The sequence below is a fragment of the Ixodes scapularis genome, unplaced genomic scaffold, assembly GCF_016920785.2.
Source record: "Ixodes scapularis isolate PalLabHiFi unplaced genomic scaffold, ASM1692078v2 PGA_scaffold0__279_contigs__length_252992795, whole genome shotgun sequence".
NCBI lineage: Eukaryota > Metazoa > Arthropoda > Arachnida > Ixodida > Ixodidae > Ixodes > Ixodes scapularis.
In genome coordinates, this window is record NW_024609835.1 from 105,013,741 (window position 1) to 105,033,005 (window position 19,265).

At 43.2% G+C, this 19,265-nt stretch overlaps 2 protein-coding genes across 2 annotated transcripts in view; one reads left to right on the top strand and one right to left on the bottom strand.

Moving 5' to 3' along the window:
• The window catches only part of LOC8024770 (origin recognition complex subunit 4), a 28,252-nt gene extending 17,743 nt beyond the window's left edge, over positions 1–10,509 (top strand). Inside the window, exons 10-12 of the mRNA XM_029990870.4 lie at positions 153–248; positions 414–478; positions 7,255–10,509. Of these exons, the coding sequence (XP_029846730.2) occupies positions 153–248; positions 414–478; positions 7,255–7,449 (356 nt within the window). The 3' untranslated portion in view covers positions 7,450–10,509. The remainder of the gene's footprint in view (positions 1–152; positions 249–413; positions 479–7,254) is intronic.
• A 1,253-nt stretch (positions 10,510–11,762) lies between these two features.
• The window catches only part of LOC8024771 (activin receptor type-2B), a 66,173-nt gene continuing 58,670 nt past the window's right edge, over positions 11,763–19,265 (bottom strand). Inside the window, exon 10 of the mRNA XM_029990874.3 lies at positions 11,763–19,043. Coding sequence (XP_029846734.2) covers positions 18,916–19,043 — 128 coding nt within the window. The 3' untranslated portion in view covers positions 11,763–18,915. The remainder of the gene's footprint in view (positions 19,044–19,265) is intronic.

The window sequence follows — 19,265 nt, forward strand, 5'->3', positions numbered from 1 at the left end:
CTACACCCTCCTCAAATAATTCAATGGCAGTACAGTAGCGGCCTATTGCGACTCAGTATTAAAGGCAGCAATGCTTTATTGTTAGTTAGAAATAGAATAGTTAGATTGAAGGATATTTTTGTCTATCGGAATGTGACTTTGGCTTTTTTCAGGTCTCTCTGTGTTGGAACTGTCTCTCGTTGTTGCGATGTTGCATCTGACAAAAATATATGATGGAGAGCCTTTCAATTTCGAAATGGTCTACAAAGGTGAGCCACCATGTGTTGAACCGCATGCTATACCCGCACTTCTGACTCGGATGTTGCCGAGCATCCCTTTTAAAATTAAACTTCCATAGGCAACTGAAGTATGGAAGATATTGTTGTGTGGGCAGCTGATACACTTGCAAGTGCCCTGTGTTTCTCACATTACAGAGTACCAGAAGTTCATTAGCAGTAAATCAACACCCCACAGCACGGGCAAGTCAATTGTGATGAAGGTATGTAGTACTCTATTATCGACGGATCAGACTTATTCCCCCTAAATGTGGATAGGCTCAAAAAAACACCCACGAAATATTCCCCCAAAATGAGCCCTAATGGTACCATATTGCAGCTCATGGTACCGTATTGTGTTATCTGCATGTTCAGAGTTTAAAGGACCATAAATTATTTATATTAAGTTTCCTAATTACTACAATTTGTTTAGTCAGTCAAAAGAAAACTAGCGCACGAGGATAGGAAGCCAAAAACCTAATTTTCGGGGTGAAATAGTATTTAAAATAAAAGCGGACTATTTCTTACCTTCTCTCCTTCAAAAGATTTTTGCCGTTTCACTATAATGCATCTGCAGGGCCCAAGCATGCCGGCCGAATCCAGCTCGCATATTAGATGCGAGCACTGTGTCACTTGAACAGATTTGCGTTTGTGGCCAGTAAGTGCCGTGATGGAAACTGCAGAATTCTAACAATGTCCGGAGCCGTGCGTAGTCTGCAATAGTTTCTTTCACTTAGAAGCCAAAGCTAGAAACACGAGCATGCTGCCTCTAGCCATGCTTGCAATGCACAAGCGCATGACATTCTCGGCGGGTACGTTCGAAGCCCCGAGCTCACTCTTTTACCTTCTGCTCTGCTCGCAGTTAAAAGTATTTCGGTGGCACCCGGTTACGGCTTCGTCCATGTCGTCACGCTACTTCATCATAGGTTGCAAACGACAAGTTCAATGGTGTGTGTTAAAAGCACGGTAGAGGCTTGGAGCCATCACTGCTGTCCAAGTTGACAATCTGACACCACTCCTATTTCAATCGATGAAAGCAAAACTAATCCATCTAGAGTCATGATAGTGAGCATCTGGCCAATCATGGAATACCAACCAGATTAACAAGGCTGGGAGGGCTATTGCTGTAGCTCAACATTTCTCGGTGATCGCACCAGGCGCAGGGAACACGGACGGCCGACCCCGCTGTCCCTCGAATGGTTGGGCAAACTTCTGGTTTTGGTAAAATGCTCTCACGACCGTGTAAATTTTCCTTTCACTGTTAAATTAAAAAAAGGAAAAAAAGAAGTCTAAATGTTTTTTTTTGTAAAAGTGAAAGGCTTTTGATGAAAAATGATTCCTGTTCCAGATTCTATGAGCATTCAAGATTAATTGCAGTAACTATTTAGAAAAATGTTCGAGAAAAATTTTATTGTCTTTTTAAATGAGAAGGGTGACATCGTTACCATAGCTACATCTATGCAACTTGAGCAACACGAGCATGAAGGTAGTGACAGTGCACTTGTTCTCAAATGCCATAACACATGTACAACTAAAAATTAGATTTTTTTTACTAAGTTTACTATGATACACTATTGAGTTTTCATAGGTATTTTACTTGTACGGTATTTTACTTGTACCCATTGTTAAAATAACACCCAAAGAACTAGTGGTGGTGGATGCATCCACAGACTTATTTATTTATTTATTTATTGTACTTTTCCGGTGCCCCTAAACAGCCCATAGGCCTACATAAGGGTGCACCGTTGACACCTACATGCAGTTTTGCATAAAAAAGATGCACGCAAACGCATACATAATTTGAACAAACAAAAACGTGAAATATAAATGTAAATGAGAAAAGTGCATAAAGTTGAAAACAACACTGTTTGCCAAAAAAACTGATACAAGAGGGCGTCACATTATAAAAGCACTAGCAGAGACCGCAAACTAAAACTTTCCCGCAAAAAGATGTCTACTTCGGGCGTGTTTGCGACATTTGACATGTTAAAATTATACTGGATACGCTCAATGGGTCTTAAGCTTTTTGGTTCAGAGGAACCGAAAACACGATGGGAGCGAAGAGACCTGCCAGGTACAGCAATGAGTACGGATGAGGTTAGCTTGGGGCAATCTATGAAACCGTGAAGACATCTGTGTAAAAATAAAAAGTCTCGTGCCTGCCTCCTTTCGGAGAGGCAATGCAGGTTTAAAATCTTCAACAATCGCTCATGGCTGAAATAAATTCGCCTGTTAAAATAACGATCGTAAAGTAGTTGAACAAACTTCTTCTGTACATTTTCAAGTTCATTCGAGTTTGTCTGGTTTAAACGATTCCAAACAACGCTAGAGAAATCCAGTTTAGACAGGATGAGGGATCGGTACAAATGCAAAAAGCAAGAATATCCTCTAAAGTTTCGAGTCATTCTGGTAATTGCGCCCAAAGTACGGTAACATGTATTGCTCAAGTATGCCACATGATCAGAGAATTTAAATTCGCTGTCCAAGAAAACTCCTAGATCACGTACAACTGAGATGCGCTCAATCGAGCACTTGTTCAAAGTGTAGTCAAAGGTGTTAAAGAAATGTTTTCTCGAAAAAGATATGACTTTTGTTTTAGCAGGGTTGAGAACCAACTTGTTGTCCTTGCACCAGTCTGCCAATGCTGTAATATCTTGCTGTAGTTTATTGCACTCAGAAATGTCCACAATAGCTCGGAAAAGCTTAACGTCATCGGCAAATTGTAACATCTCCGAGTGATTTATGCATGAGCAAATATCGTTCACGAAGATGTTGAAAAGCAGAGGCGATAGGCTAGAACCCTGCGGGACTCCCGATCTGGAGAGGTACGCGGTTGATTGTGCACCACCGTATGAAACAGAATTCCATCTGTCATGCAGATAGCTCTGAATCCATTCGCAAAGTGGTATGGAGATACCATAGGACGCAAGTTTCTTAACTAGCAGTGAATGGCTCACTAGGTCAAATGCTTTTTTAAAATCAAAGTAAATTGCGTCGACCTGCTGCTTCGACCCTAGTTTGGCACCCACAAATTCCGTAAACGCTATTAAGTTTGTTTCCACAGAACGATTTGGCATAAAACCATGTTGTTGCACGTTTAAACGTCTGGAAAAAAAATGCATGATATGACAATGCATGGCCTTTTCGAACACCTTGGCAAACGAACAGATCAGTGAAATTGGACGATAATTAGTGACAGTTAGTGCCGACCCATCTTTGAATATTGGCGCAACTAGAGAGTACTTCCATGCAGTTGGAAAAAGCCCATCTTTCAACGACCGATTAAATACAAAAGTTAAAATCGGAGCTAACACGTCACCGCACCCTTTCACTATAAACAAAGGAATTCCGTCGGCTCCAGCCGATTTCTTAGGTGGTAACGCCCGAATCGCCGCAAAAACGTCGTCAATGCTGAGCTCGGGAATTGATAAGTATGCGTTTTCCTGGTCTGGCAGTGTGCAAGTTTGAGACGTATTTCCCGTGGAATCAAAAACACCAGAAAAGAAATCTGCAAACGCTTGACAGACGTCGCTCGGACTGCTGATATGTTCCGAACCGTTAGATAGTGTTATCTTCTGTGCCGTTTTCTTTTTATTCGAGAAGTTCCTGGTATACTTCCAAAGACTTTGCGGATTTTGCTTTAGGCTTGATTCAACACTTTGAGTGTGGCTTCGGAGGTCCCGACGATAAAGACGCTTCGCTAAAGCTCGCTCCGACTTGAACTTTTCGTACCAGAACAGATTATTAGTCAGCTTGTAATGTCTGTGATAACGTAGCTTTTTCCTCATTGTATGTTTCAATTCGTGGGAAAACCAAAAAGGGTAGTGATCTGTGACACCATGTACGTAAGCCGGAATGAACATCTTCATAGCTGATGTCACTAGGTCTGTAAGCATTAGTACTTGTTTATCTACGTCATCTTTACCTGATGTAATGACTGACCAATCTGTGTTCGCAAGAAACTCGTAAAGCTCCAGGTAATTCCCCTTTGCATAAGAAAAAGCAGTCGCTTGCGGACATGCTGTACCTTGGTTATCAGCTATACTTAAATCTACTTCAAACGGGACATGCCAGGTGTCAACAGGGACAAGTGGGGCGCTAGCTTGTTGTACTAGTATACATTCGTTATCATTTGTAAGGAACAAATCCAACACGTTGCCTTTGTAGTTGACAAGAAAATTTTTTTGGTATAGTTCCAAGTAGTTCACGAGCTGAGATAAATCATTCGCTTTTCTTCGCACCTCTGAGTTGGACGAGTTTATGATACCAGTGTCCCAATTCACACCAGGCAGGTTAAAATCGCCTGTAATAAAAACACGGTATTTTGCGAAGTCTATCATGCTCAAAGCGTGATTAATATAAGAACTAAAGGTGGAAAAGTCGCATTGCGGAGGGAAATAGTAATTCCCCAGAAGAATATTCTGTTGTCCGTGAAGATTAATTTCGATCCACACTGATTCCTTGTAAATTTCCATATCAGGTCTGCGATAGGATTCTAAATTGCTTCGGACTGCTATCAGAGCACCGCCCCCGTAAATTTGATTGCACATTTCGTAATCTCTGTCCCCACGATAGACTGAAAACTGGGACGGAAAATACTCGGTACTAGGAATATCCTCCCGCAACCATGTCTCAGTTATACAGTATATATCATATTCAGAAGCGATACAATTTTCCATGAACTTCGCAGCCTTTCCACGTATGCTACGTGTATTCTGGTAATAGTTTGCGTGCATTATTCATCGCCGTTCCTGGGTTGGTTGCTCGTTTGGTCAAAACGCATGCTGTCCTTTAGCGGACAGTAAAACGGACGGAATAGACAACCCTCAGGCCACAGTTCAGCGTCGCTGATGACGTCCAACTTGTCATCGTCTACAGCAATGTGGAAGGATGAATAAGTGTCAAACTTACTTCGCAGCCTGGTGCACACAAAGCAGGTGACCTCAGTAACTGACGTCAACAGTTCACAAACATTTTCAGACGATGTATCCGGGTGAAGGCGTGTTACAAACAGAGACTTCCGCGGGCGACGAGCACTTGAGATGCTCGACGACTTGCATTTGCCGGCTCTCATGGTGCTCTTCTTCCGTCTAACCTCTTGGAATCCATCGTTGGCTTCATCTGTCGTAGCATTGTTGATGTCGCTCTGTCGGCCCTTCTTGTTGTGGGATGTAGTATTCAAAGCTGTCAACGTACCGCTTCCTTGCGTCGCGGTGCGTTGCGCAGTGCTGGCCAACTTGCCCGGTTCTGCCGGGCAAGTTGGCCAGCATGTGTAAATAATGTGTAAATCTGTAGGAAATGAAACTGTGGAACATACAGGGGCAGACAAACATGTAGAGGCTTTCTGGAGAGTCCGTCATGGTTGTATTTGCTTGTATTTATTGCTTTAGGATTGGAGCAGGCAAATGGCCCATGTGCAATGTGCTGCCCCAAAAAACTTTTTATGCTGCCCCGCCTTTTTAAGACTGCCACTTTTATACAACCATAATGTTAAACCTATGATGTGTGCTGCATTATAGTGATTTCCAATCCTTTGTACGCTGTTAAAGGGGCACTCAAGTGCTTTTCATAGAAATTTGTTTTTGATAGCATGTTTGTTTGTTTGGGTTTTAGCCAATAAACATTAGTTTTATTGCCAATACATTAGCTCATAGCAATAGAAATATATGGACACAATTTTCTGGGTGGGGGGGGGGCATCCCCTTGCCCCCACCACCTTCATAAAATTTGACCAATGAAAATAGTTGATTGTGTGGAGATTCTGAACGTAACTATTATATTGCTTTTCCTAGGTGCGTTGTGCATTATATTTTCACAGAAACGTCGAATCTCTGGGTGTAGGAGATGTAATACAGCAATTATTTTTTTTTAAAAAGCTGTCCAATGGCGTCTCCTGGCTCCAAGAAGCAGAAAGAGGGGCGTGTCATAATTTTTTATTAGATTTTTAATAGGGAAATAGGCCACCCTTGAGTGTCGTTTGGTCTTTTTTAGGGTGCTTAGAGCCCGTAGATCGAGTTATCACCATAAATAGACACTCTCAGAATCTGCTTGAGTTTCCCTATAACTCTTGAGCCTCGGCACATGTCTCTGGGATTTCATTTGAGCGCCGCTCAAGTGTGGATAAGACAAAAGATCCCTTTCTACACCCCTAGTAAACTTTAACAGGAAAGTTTTTAAAAAGCTGATTGTATACTATTTTGAAGATGTGCTTCTCTGCTGTTATTGTTCCCACAGGTTATAATGGCACTTCCCCTCTATTTTTATTTCTGGTTTGTATAACAACCTAGCTGCCTCATGTCCTGGAAGGTTTTCTGAAAGACATAACTGCATAAACTATTTGCGTATAAGACATTTGAATCATCCGCAGGTGCTTGCGTGACACTTTGGAGACCTAGCTTGCCCACCCCTGGTTTAGGTTCTGGAGATTCAACCGAAATGAAATTGAGAAAAACAATGCGATGCAGATTTGGGGGACGAAGGACATCTAGAATGCAACACTTAGACCAGATCATGCCTCCAAATAGAATTCAATTTACGAGACAAGTTGCAGCTGCAGTCACCTCTGTGGCTCTGGGACAAAGTGCTCACCTAAGCACCTCCGTTTGGCAGGTTGGCATCTTGGCCGAGGTGCCTGCGCTTAGGCTTGTTGTGGAGCGCAAGTTTGCTTCTCCTGCAGGGGTTGTGGTGCCGTCAGAACGCCAAGCTCCAATTGGCTCTGATTGAAGAATAGTGAGTAGACCTCAAGGCAGCTTGCTTTAAGGTCTACCCACCATCCTTCAATAGCCAATCAGAGCTTGGCACGGCACCACAACCCCTGCAAAAGAAGTAGACGAACTTGCGCTCCCCATTGCGGAGGAGGCACCAAGCGACCTGGATTCAGGTTGCACGTAGAAAGTTAATTCCCCGGGTGGTCGAGACGAATAACCACTCCTTCGCTGGGACGGGCAGACGCGGTTCCCTCTGGCTCGATCTGCTCGTGCAACTGATGATCCTTTTGCAGGCCTTCCAGCACCTGGAAATGCTGGAGCTGGTGAGGCCACTGTCGAGCTTCCTGGGGAATGTCCAGTACGAGTTCCGACTAATGCGGCTCCTAGTGGAGCCTGCGCAGGTGCAGGAGGTGCTCCACAAGGCCCCCAGTCTCCCGACCGACGTGTCCCAGTGGGCCGCCTCCATCCTCAGTGGGCGACCCGGGTGACGCTTGCGGACGACGTGGACCTTGATCGTCCATTGCCGACGAATGCAACGTGACGAGAGCCTTCTTCTCTATGCGCCGAGTAAACCAGATCGCCTCACAAAGAGGTTGTCTGCTCTGTGATCGGGTGACCGCAATTGGGCGAGTTCATAAATCCAAGTCTCGTGTACTGGGTTTTGTGATCGTTTCTTGTTGACTTGGACTTCCTTTTTCATTTGTATTTGTACCTTTTCATCGGAGTTTAACCCCTGCAAATGGCTACACTAGCATTTCGTGCGTTACCGGTAGTGTTCTCGATACGAGGAAAGATAATTAAATCGCTTGGATTGTCCTAGTCTTGCATCTGAGGCAATGCTGCACCAAATTGTGCCATGAACGAAAGTCTGCTACATCTTGCGCCAGAATGCCATTTTTTGTAGCGTGAGCTACACTGGCCGAGGTTGAGCCGTTTCGCGTGACTCGCATAATGAGCCGTGCTCCGTGCTGTGCCTGCGCGAGAGGAGCAGTAGTGTCCCACGGCGCACAGCTGGCGCGCCGTGTGACACGCCAGGTCTGCGCATTCCAGAGGAGTGACGTCATAGCCGCAGCAGACGCACTGGTGCCGCCGCGTGCCCAGCTATGCGCCTCCGTTGCACATTAGCCAAGTCTGACGCTGCATCGGAGCCACTTGATAGCGCCTCTCATTTTGTGCACATAAGCTCAGGCTACGTATATAGCCGAGCCAAGCCACTGCAATTTTTTGCTAAAAATTGTGCCATACCTGCACCAAAACGGGCTTAAACAAAGCAAAAAACAAATAAATATTGGACGATTTTAATTTTTAGGAAAGTAGAAAAAGAAAATGGTACAAATATGTATTCTACAGCGTACTCACTGTATAGTTTGTTTCATCTGAGGTAAGAGCAGACACACACACACACACTAAAAGCTGAAGCTACGGGGCATTGCTGCACTCGAATGGTCTACTTTTTTCAGGCAATGTTGGGAGCAAAAAGTTGCGGGGAAAATGTGTAAAATAGTGGGATGGCAACTACTGTAATAAGTTAGAACCAGGGCCTTTTACTCCCGATTCTATCATTTGATTATCATGTCTGCCATATGCCTCCGTGCCGTGGCTACAATGTATAATTTTTTAATAAAATAAATCAAATTTATTTGATATATACAATATTTGATTTAAGACAGGTTTTATTTAACTCAGATGTATTTAGATTTTATGTGATTTAAATCACTAGCTATAAAGATTGATTCTTTAGCACTAGATCCTTTTTTAACATGGCCGGTTGATTGACCAACTCATCCTATCACTGATAACAGTGTGGGAGAAAGAATTACTGTAAATGTAAAGTACTACAGTACATATTAATTAACATTTTACTTAGGGTGACCACCTTCCTACTAGCAAAACGCAGGGGAGGGGGGGGAGGAGGAGGAGGAGGAGAGGAAATTCATTAACACGCACACCACGAATTGAGGCTCTGTTATCACATTTAATACCCTGTGCTGTTTATACACCCACAAACTGTATAGCAGAAATTAAGTTCAAATAATTTTCCCTCCCACTGATATGTCTTTTAATGCTGAATATGTTATTAAATGTGTCGAAGTTGAAAACATAAAAATGACTGCAGCAAAACTCAATGCATCAAATGGAAATAAGAAACAGTAAATCTTTTTCGGGTTATTTTTGCCTGTCAACGCTTACTTTTATCAACAAGGTTCTACAAAAATTTTTAACCATAATGTTATTTTCGACCTTCGTGAGTTGCAGGCATTTTGCCTTGTGTGGCCGTCTTCACTAAAACAAAATTCCACATCAACCCTTCTGCATTGACACAGCCATTTGAAAATAATTACAATAATTTATATTTAAACTTTTTGCTAACAATTTTACAAAAGTTTGCCACCAAGGGGAGAGGCACAGCGGAACATGCACGTCGGTTCTCCTTCAAGAATGACGATATATAAAATGGCATACCATTGCAATTCATACGATTACCAGCAAACTTGCACTTCCCCGTGCCCCGTTGTTCGGCGGCTCCATGAGTTGCAGAGTGAATTTTACGATAGTGTGAAATGCGGGACATTTTGAAGATTCTAGAATTTCTCGTGGGACGCGAGCGCTCAATGCGTGACAGTTCCGCAACTCGCAGAACGGGCGGTCACCCTACTTTTATTGCTGTCGTCCCTGCCAAACTAGAAAAAAAAAAAAAATCGGCTTGATCTTTTTAGCAAGTTCAAAACTTGAGAAGCATAATTCAAACGAAGGTTTAAACATGCTAAAAAGATGAAAATTTAAAAAAAATTTTTCTTTTTAAGTTTTGACTTTATTGCAACAGGACATTAATTTTCTAGTTTTCGTTTGCATTCCGATTTAGTTGGGGTGGGACGTTACATAGTTAATGAATGCAGTGAAGGTAGAGATCAAGCTGAATGCCAGATTTGCTTGAACAAGCACTTCTTTTTGTTTGTATTCAGCCTTAAATGGACCTCTCTTGCTCAACGATTCTTTGATCCAATTTCAAGTTAAATGCACATGGAAAGCGTCACATATAGACAAACGGTAAATAAACCTATGTTCACGATTATTTTTGCAAAGAAAGTATAATTTAAATTATAGCAGTAAAACTCCGCGCTTAGTCAGAGCGGCGAGGAGCGCACGCGCTCCGCCGTCAACGCAAGTACACCTTAGAATAAATAAGAGAGTGGAAGAATGGCATGCATGCTTTCGCTTTCACAATTCATAAGAAGTGCTTAGGTGTACCTCAAGCCTTTTTGAAGTGCAACTGTAGGCTTTCATAATATTTATGGGTGGTCATTTTTGCAGTTTGATATAGGATTCTTGAGTTTTGTAGGTCTGGAAAACTTGGGAGGACATATTTTTATTGATAGACGTCTTGGCGGATATGCTGGTTTTTGCTGGCATTTTACTGGAATTATATTTACAGGCTAAGTGAGCTATCGATTGTGAATGGGGGAGAGGCTTATCTCAACTGAAGTGTCTTGCTATGGTTCATTTTACAATTTTGTTTGTATACCAATCATAAATGGAATTTACTCTGACCTGAGCCTTATTTCTAAGAAGATGGCTGCGTTCCATGTAGCGATGCCATCCCTTTTCCATCTTCAAGCGATGAGCAAACACATGTTGGCACCTGCTCCAAAAGTGTCAGTGGCTGCTCGAAGCTAATATTTTGCCTGCTACAAAAAGTCAGTTGCCGCTTCCATCACTGCTGAGGAAAAAAAATGACTACCCCTACCTTTCTTCCTGAGAAAAAAGTAGGAATCTTAGCCAAAGGTATTCATGAGCACTTGTAGTAAGAATTTAGCATGTTTCTTACAAATAAAAATTGCCATTGGGTACCAAATTGCAGATCACGCGAAACTATCAATAAAATATGCAAGTGTGGCTCAACCTTCTGCAGTGCTCCTTCACCTGTCCTTGCACAACCCAGATCCACCTCCATCGCACATAAGTAGGGTCTGCATGTCACCACCACACAGGCCAAGGTGTGCCATTCGAGATATACCGTAACCCAATCTGACTTCTATACTTCATGGTGTGTGCAGTGCAGGCGAAGGCAATGGCAGGCAAAGAGAGAAGTGGGAGCACTGGGAAGGCGAAATGGAAGAGGGCAATGCACTAGGGACATTAGAAAGGTTTCTCTCCTTCCCCAGCCTTCCTACACTTCCCCTTTGTACCCTTGCCTGGCGTCGCCTTCGCCTGTATTGCATGCAACTAGTGACAGAGTATTATAGCCTGTTGCCCTTGGGAAACCAGCCATATCAAATACTTTACCGCCATATGTTTGTTGATGTGTCATTTTACTCAGCACTTTTTCTCGAGGCTTAGCTAGATATTGCTGAACATCTATTTCGCCAAGCCCTTGCATGCGTATTGCCCAGTCTCAAAATGCAGACATCTGGATGCATGATTCAACTTTGATTCACAAAGTGCCTGCTTACCCTGAACTCGATTAAAGTTTTAGGGCGTGGTTGGGAAGGGAACATTCCATTACTGTAATCTGATGCAAGTTTTTTTTTTTTTTTTTTAATCAGTTTGTGGATTGATTTCATTATGACTAAATCTTGGCTGGTAATATTAGTAAAAAAAAGAATTGGTGAATGAGCTTCTTGCATTTTCCTATCTCCAACATTGCTTCCGTAAACGCATTTCCGAGATAAGCAAAAAAAAAAAGTCAAACTGGTCCCTTTGTGCTTTCAACATAAACAGTTAAAAAAAATATTCAATTCACAGGCAGTGAAAACATTCCATTCTATTCACTTTTCAAATTTAGATTTGATTAAGATGGTCCTTTTTGTAGATAAGTTTCCTTTTATTGTAAATCTGTCTGGGCATATGAACAAAGCACACAAATTATTTTGGTTTTGAACAGAGTAAGCATAGTTTTGCAACAACAAAAGAAGGAATGGGTAATGTACAAAGGGGCAATGTGATGAACCAGCACTTGGGAATGAGGATATCTGTACACTGCAACAAGGTATGCTTAGCACCTTTGCATGGGAACCCTTTTCTGAGGCCTTCACACAGCCGGTGCCAACACACAGCTTGCACTCCGTAATGCTGGACAAAACCCAGAGAAATAGCCTACTTTAGCCAGCACACTGCCAAGTTTTGTACATGGCTCAAATTACAAAGTGCCATTACTGCAAACAAACCGAATCTCACTTCAAGCACACTGCAGCCAATACTGCTTTTCCAAGAGTACCTTATCATTTTTGTTTCCTCTTAGCCGAGAAAATTTTGCTCCATCATGTTTTCGACAGTTTGGTGAGTAATGAAAATTTGCTTCTCATTGTGCTAACATGATTGCAAACTTTTCACAAACAAACAATCGGAAACTCGATTCTACAGTGTATACTTGACGGCAAACGCTAACCCCTAGGCAAAGCCTAGTGCTTTCAGCCAGTAAAGTTCAAACGTCACACATCCCCCGTTGCCCCCTATTTCACGCAGTCCGAGTCATTCTAAAATTGCATAAGCAAGACACCAAAAAGCATTATCTTCTAACATACAATCTCAAGACAAAAAAGGGGGCAGGAAGGGCATGCTGCCAAGACAAAACAAGCTAAACTACACCAACTAGCGTGAAACACTCCGTTTGATCAGGTAAATTACAAAAACCTGCGGTATTAAAAATAAAATTTTGCTCCTTCACAGCAGCACTTATGAGCTCTCTTATGATTATTTTCTTTTTTTTTTTACACATAAGGACAGGCATCAAATAAACGAGAATTCTCCCTAACCAGGCAGACAGTTGCAAGCCCGTGTCAGGAGTTAAGGGCTTGCTCGATTTCTTTTGGAGATCGACATAAAAACAAAAAGAAAAACCATCAAGGAAGCAAGTACAGTTGGCAGAACGAAAAGGCACTTATCAGAACCTTGTTTTCATCTACAGCTGTCAGCCTTTTCGATTTCGTTCACTTTTATGCTGCCTCAGCAAGAGTCGAAAAGCCTAGAATGAAAAGCAAAAGCACACCCCTGCCTCGGCTTCAGCAAAGCCTTCGGGAGCACACATCCACCTGCCAAGAGACCAGAAAACAGACTGGATTGTTCCTCTATTCTCTGGATACAAGTCCTCGAGCAAAACGGCACTGGTTTTGCTTTATGTCACCAGATCCTGACGTGCCTGTATTCCATTACTGTATGCATGTTTATTTACAGAAACAAACTGGTTTGTACTCTAGCTGCCGGTGGTGAGGGAAGCCGCCAGATGCCACGAGCTTGCAGAGCGGACTTTTGAGAGTATTATCCCTGCACTGTCTCTCAGTCCTTCTTTGTCGTCAATACTACATACAACAGAAGTTGCTTCCGCAAGGGACAAATTCATATCCGACATGGCTTTCTCAGTCTTACATGCACACACGCACACACACAATGTGTACAGCTGAACCAACGAAACGCCCAGAATTAGTCTGGTTACATTACGGCGCTCGTTCGTTCCTCGCTGAACAAGCTACTACTGGTCTTGTACAATTTAGTAAGCACAATCAACGAACACGTCAGCTGCAACTCCAAAGACGGTAGACAAGTCCGTTGTCGTTAAGTAGTGATCCACCACCACTGCGCCTTGCCCGGGGCTTTTGCGTACCTGCCAGACATAAGGGGGACGCATCCATGGCTGGGGCTTGCCAGCTGTTCTCCCGCGGTTAGATGAGGCAAAATGCAAATAGGGATGATGCGATGGCAGAAGGGAGCTTGTGAGGGTGCAACAAAACCGCCAAAATAGGAACTGCACAACTGAATGTCCTGCTGCATGAACCAATTCGGCCAATGAAGGTACCCGTCAGGCTTTCAGAGGATGCCATAGTCAACAAAAGAGGAAGCAAAGCTCCGTTTGGCACGTTTTGAACAACAAACTCCTGTGGGTGCCATAGACCTGCTACGAGATTTCTGCGAGACTATGAGGTTGAATTTCAGTTTCGGCGACAAAACCGAAACTGGGAAGAAAAGAAGGTGGAGAGAAGCCGAGGGTTGTGAAATGGCACATCTATGCGTTGGAATGAGTTCCTCTTGACTGCCACCCTCTTAAGTATCGAACACATGACTGTAAAGGAACCAAAGCATGCTTTGTACAAACAGGAATGTTGGCAGTGATGGGCAAGTCTCCCCGTTTTTTTCTGCCCTTTTTTGTACCTTCCGTTTGTGCGTGCACCTCCAGAAAAATAGGCTCCGTGCTGAACTTCTGCAAGGAGCATCAACCTTTCCTACATGCACTGTTCAAGGCAACAAAATGCAGTTCATACAAAAAAATAAAAAGCTGCCATGCAAAATTTTGGTTCTTAGCAGCTTATTCGAAGCTTGTTCCAGATTATGGGTGGGTGTCCAAATTAGTCAAATTTTTCTTCAACATCACACCAATTTGTGGTGAAAGTTCCAGATTCAAGGGTCCTTGGCTCTAGGTTCACATTTATTGTGTCGCCAACAGATCATGCCATTCCAATCCATGCATTCCACCATCGGGCAAGGGTGATGCAGATAGACAAATGTTGACTGCTATACAGTGTTTTTTTTAGCCGCAACATATCTTTGAAGGGGAGAAATGTTTTATGAATGCGGTTTTTACAGCATGTTTATATGGCTCGGCGGACATTAGATGGGAATATAACCTTCACTATTATCAAATTAAGTAACTAAAATTCGTTAATTAACTTTTCAATTACTGTAATTAGAATATATATTTTTATTACAAACTTTGAGGCGGTTGGTTATATGCCAAGATTTCCATTTTGTAGAATTCACGTAACCAGTAGTCCATGTTCCGCGATATTCGTCCCCGAATTTTGCGCTTTTATCCGGCTAATGTAGCAAAGTTCAGCTATAGTGCCCACTTTCGCGGGTTTGCCGGATTAAGTGGAAAAAAGAAGTCGGAATAAGTAGAAAATTTGGGGGCAGATGTCCGAGAACACAGGATGGTTTCACAAATTTTACAAAAAATAAAGTCTTGGCATACAACTGTTTCAATGGTTGTAATATAAACATATCCTAATTAATTAATTAAAAGGTTATTTAGCAAATTTTAGTCAATTTGTTAATAGTGATGGTTGAATCAGTCTAATGTCTGCAGAGCCATATAAACATGCAGTGAAAACCACATTTATATAAGTTTCCCCCTTTTATTTAAAATTTGGTGCAGCTAAAAAACTTGTATATTGCATTGAACATTAGAATTTGGTTTCACTCTGCTCTTTTATAAAGCTGTTTTTTTTGTACTGCTGTGGTCAACTGTCAGAAGTTTTGTGCCATGGACAGTAAGATGTGATGGATAATATGACAGGTTGCTAAACCTAGTTGATTTGAAGGGGCGGTGCAACGATTTTTGGACTTTGGCCAATTACCGTATTTTCCGGGCTATAGTCTGCACCCGGTGTATACACCTTTCCAAAAAAACACTCCTAAGCCGCCGCCATGTTGATTATGTTGATGCGGCTGGCGAGACTCTTGCACCCCCTATCAGCCAGAAATTTTCTGCCACTCTCTTGGACTGTAAAAACCTGCCCAGCACGATTCTCTGCCTATGTTTAACAGTTTTGCATTCAACGTTTTCAGAACCCGCTTGAAAGTTTCCACTTAATTTTTGTGACACATGCCGAGTACTCTTTCTGTGTTATCTTCCACTGTGAAAAATAGGGCTGGTAAGTGCCTGCCATTCAAGCTTCTCTGCTCGACATTCACGGGAAACGAAGGAGGGGAAGGACGTCAAACGGCCCTCGTGTTCTCTCTCCCCCCCCCCCAAGGATAATCTGCGTAGTCCTCAGTCATCTCGAAAAATAGTTGTCCGGGTTCAAGGGGAAAACAGGTCAGTCGCGTTCGTTCCTTTGCCTCGGTGCTGTTGTGAAAAAAAGGAAGCTCTACCCGAAACGTGCCCCAAAACAAAGTCACCTTGGATTCCGTCCGATCGTGAAGATGTGACTGTCGTCGACTGTGACTGTTATTTGAGATCTTTCTCAAATAAATTTTTTTTATATAATGGTTATTGGTAAACACATTATTTTTGAGCGTGAAAAATGCATGCCTTTGGGCTATCTTCTGTTGTAAATAATTTTCGACAGCTAAGCGCTCTGTCGCTTGACACACAACTAATCCAACAACGCCGCCAAAACTTGATGTAAAAAAAAAAAAAAGGACAACTTTGTAGTTGCTTTTGTTCTATCGCGCACATACCCAACAGAAATAGTTTACAAGTTTTTTTGTTTTTTTTTTCTTTTTGTTTTTTTAATTGTGGTACAATGCTTTCTAATGTCCTCAGAAAAATACCCAGTGACTGGGCTCGAAAACTGTCTGCTGCTCCTGGCCCTGGGGTCGATATTTCTTGGAAAGGCGTATAGTCCGCCCCAGGTGCTTCGTTGGCACGAAAACCTTCTCCTACACAGCACACCTTGACAAATGTCTGTTTTTTTAGCTCATTGTACATAAATCATCAATAACATACACACATCAGTTTTTATTTTAGAAATTAAAGAAATCTAAGGTCAAAGTGCCCTCAACTCTCACGCAATATTTTGAATGATTTCTCTGGGGAAACGCCTGGTTTTCCGTGAGTTCTCTCTTCATCGCTCCTTCTGCAATTGACTTTTCAAGGATTAGCATCGCCAAAGGTCGCGGCGACTGAACGACACAAAAGACAATTCGCCACGGGGCTGCTGGCCAGTGTAGCAGCAAAGAGGGACATGTTTTGTTGACTTCCACGAGTACCACCGTGACGTGCCACCGTAGTTACCGTAACCGCCGCACGTGGCTGCAGGTTGGAAATAATTCATTTTTTCCTTTGCAATTACACAGCGGAATAGCAGTTTTTCGGGGGAAGATGGTCTGTCAATGTTAAGATCGTTGCACTGCCCCTTTATGCGCTGCAGAACGGCTGCCACGAGGAAAGCACATCACATCCAGAAGGCAGCTTGCTGCCAGTGGGGGACACTCGAATCATAGATTTTTGCAAAGTTCCAATTTATAACTGAGTGTGCCTACACTATGCTAGAACAACCTGGTGTGCCATACCCAATGCCTAGCATGCCTCATAGTGCACCCCTCCAGAAACGTAGCTGTTGTATTCACACGGACACCCCCTTGTAAGCAACTGCTTCCTAGAAAACAAACCAATGCTTCCCAGGTCTCAATGAGGATGCGAGATGAAATGAGATGAGAAAAAATGGTGGCTACCCGTAAACACAAACTTTCTTGAATTACACGAAAAGCCTGAATGGTTATTTGGCTACACAATTGCATCAGAGGAAAATCTCTCAACGTCAAAAGCTGCATCTTTAGGTGCCTGCTGTTTTAAATTTTAACACCGATTACACAACTTGTTTATGAATGGGGCCCAGCTTCCAGGCCTTTTTTGCCAGCACAAACTTGATGACTCATGATTTAGGCTGGAGTTTACCAATCGTAAATGCCATGAAGATACATATAGGACCAACGATTTCTACTAAGGTCAAGCAGCACCTTTGTATCTTGTACAAATCACCGTGAGAAAACAAGACGAGCAGGTCACATGTAACAGCAACAAATATAAAAACAAAATCGGCTTATACTCTTTATATCAATGCAAGATGTAGAGAATGCATTCACACATGCACATGCATTCAAGATTCCTTTCTTTGTCTTTGTGTCCAACAAAGTGGAACCCCCCTCGGAAATATGACCGTTAATATCCAGAGTTTTCACGGACGAGCCAGAAAACATTGCCCCGGGGCAAATCTTGGGCCACGCTAACCAAAACACTTTGCAGGAATGCAAAGGATCGTTGCAGAGTCAGCATCTGCAATATACTTTAGAGTAATGTGCCAATTGCTGGCCTATGCAACAAAACTGGACGGCCCAGTAAGATGACAATTAAGCCAATGCAGACGGTAGTGTGAGCCTGTTATGGCTCGAAGCCCAAACGCACGAATTTGGGGTGCTCAGTAAGTTGCTTTTGAAGAAAATTTCGATTTTCCTGATAAAAGCTTCTCTTCTTGAATCCAGCATGTGAACTGGAACATTTTCGCGACCGAGAAAATATTGCTAAAAATTGATCACGTGAACATATCGCACTATAATATAAAATACAATGCATATCGCTCCTAATCACGAAATTTTGTGTCCGCAAAACATTCCTGAAACCGACACCTAGCAAAATTTTCAAAATATTGAGCCTGGAAAAATAAAATCGCTTAAGTATGCAGAAAACAAAAGAGCATATGCCAAAGTGAATAATTTGCGGCAATGTTTTTTCGCAACATTAGCAAGCTTAAATGTTTAGCATACAGCGACAGAAAGGGGGGGGGCCACTGTGATCTTGCAGCATGTTCCACAACCAAGCAGACCCACGACCTAAACAAGACTCAAATTTACAACATTCCTCTTGCCTCGCAGTACAGCGCCGCGCAACAACCAATGCAAACTCGTTTCTTTGTTTTTTTCTTTCATGACCCTGTTATTGTTTACGAGAAAACCTCGAGAGCTTGTTCTGAGGATTCTGTCGGCTTTTTAAAATAAGAGGCTCCACAATGTAAATAGAAGCTGTCTGCACCGAGCAACAGACATTGAAAGGCAGTCTGCACCGAGGCCACAATCTTTCGTCGATCGGTTGACTGCTGCAAAAACCATAAATAGTCCTCTTTCTCTCTTTTTTGCAAAAACAAAAGGATAAAAAACGTCCAGTTCCTGCAGTGGGGGCTCGAACGGGTCGAGGCGACCTCTCGAGAAGAGCTCGGCGGGGAGGCGGATGATACCCAGCGTTGTGGAGGCGGGAGCGCTTCCCCGCTTCCCGGCTCCCCGCCCCCGCCTGCCTGACTAGATGCGAAACACCCGTGGAACTGCTCCTCCCACTTCGCGCGCACACGCACTGCCGCTCTCACGCACAGAGGACGCCGGTGCGGGCGATAGGGTCCAACACGGCCCGGGCACTTTGTTCCTCGGCCGTCCCCCGGGGAGCTTGCGGACTCTCGAGGCAGGCATTGCCCTCAGATGCTAGACTCCTTGGGAGGCAGGAGCACCGACGTCTCCAGAGCACTCTTGATGTTCACCACGGGCACGCAGCAGTCGTCATCCGCACCCTTCTCGTCTCCCGGCGGCAGCAGCAGGGGCACCTCTGCGGCGGGAACACCGGGGAAGCCGGTTGTGTCTAGGTCGTAGGCTGGCCGGTTGAAACCCAACGTTCGTCGGCGTCAAAAAATACTGAATAGGTTTTAACGGGAAATGACCCATAAACAAATGAGTGTCTAAATAAAAATGCAAGACACCGATATCGGTAAATTTTTGCTCCATCCAGTTAAAACAGTTTTTGTCGAAATCCTCCCCTATAACTCTTAAC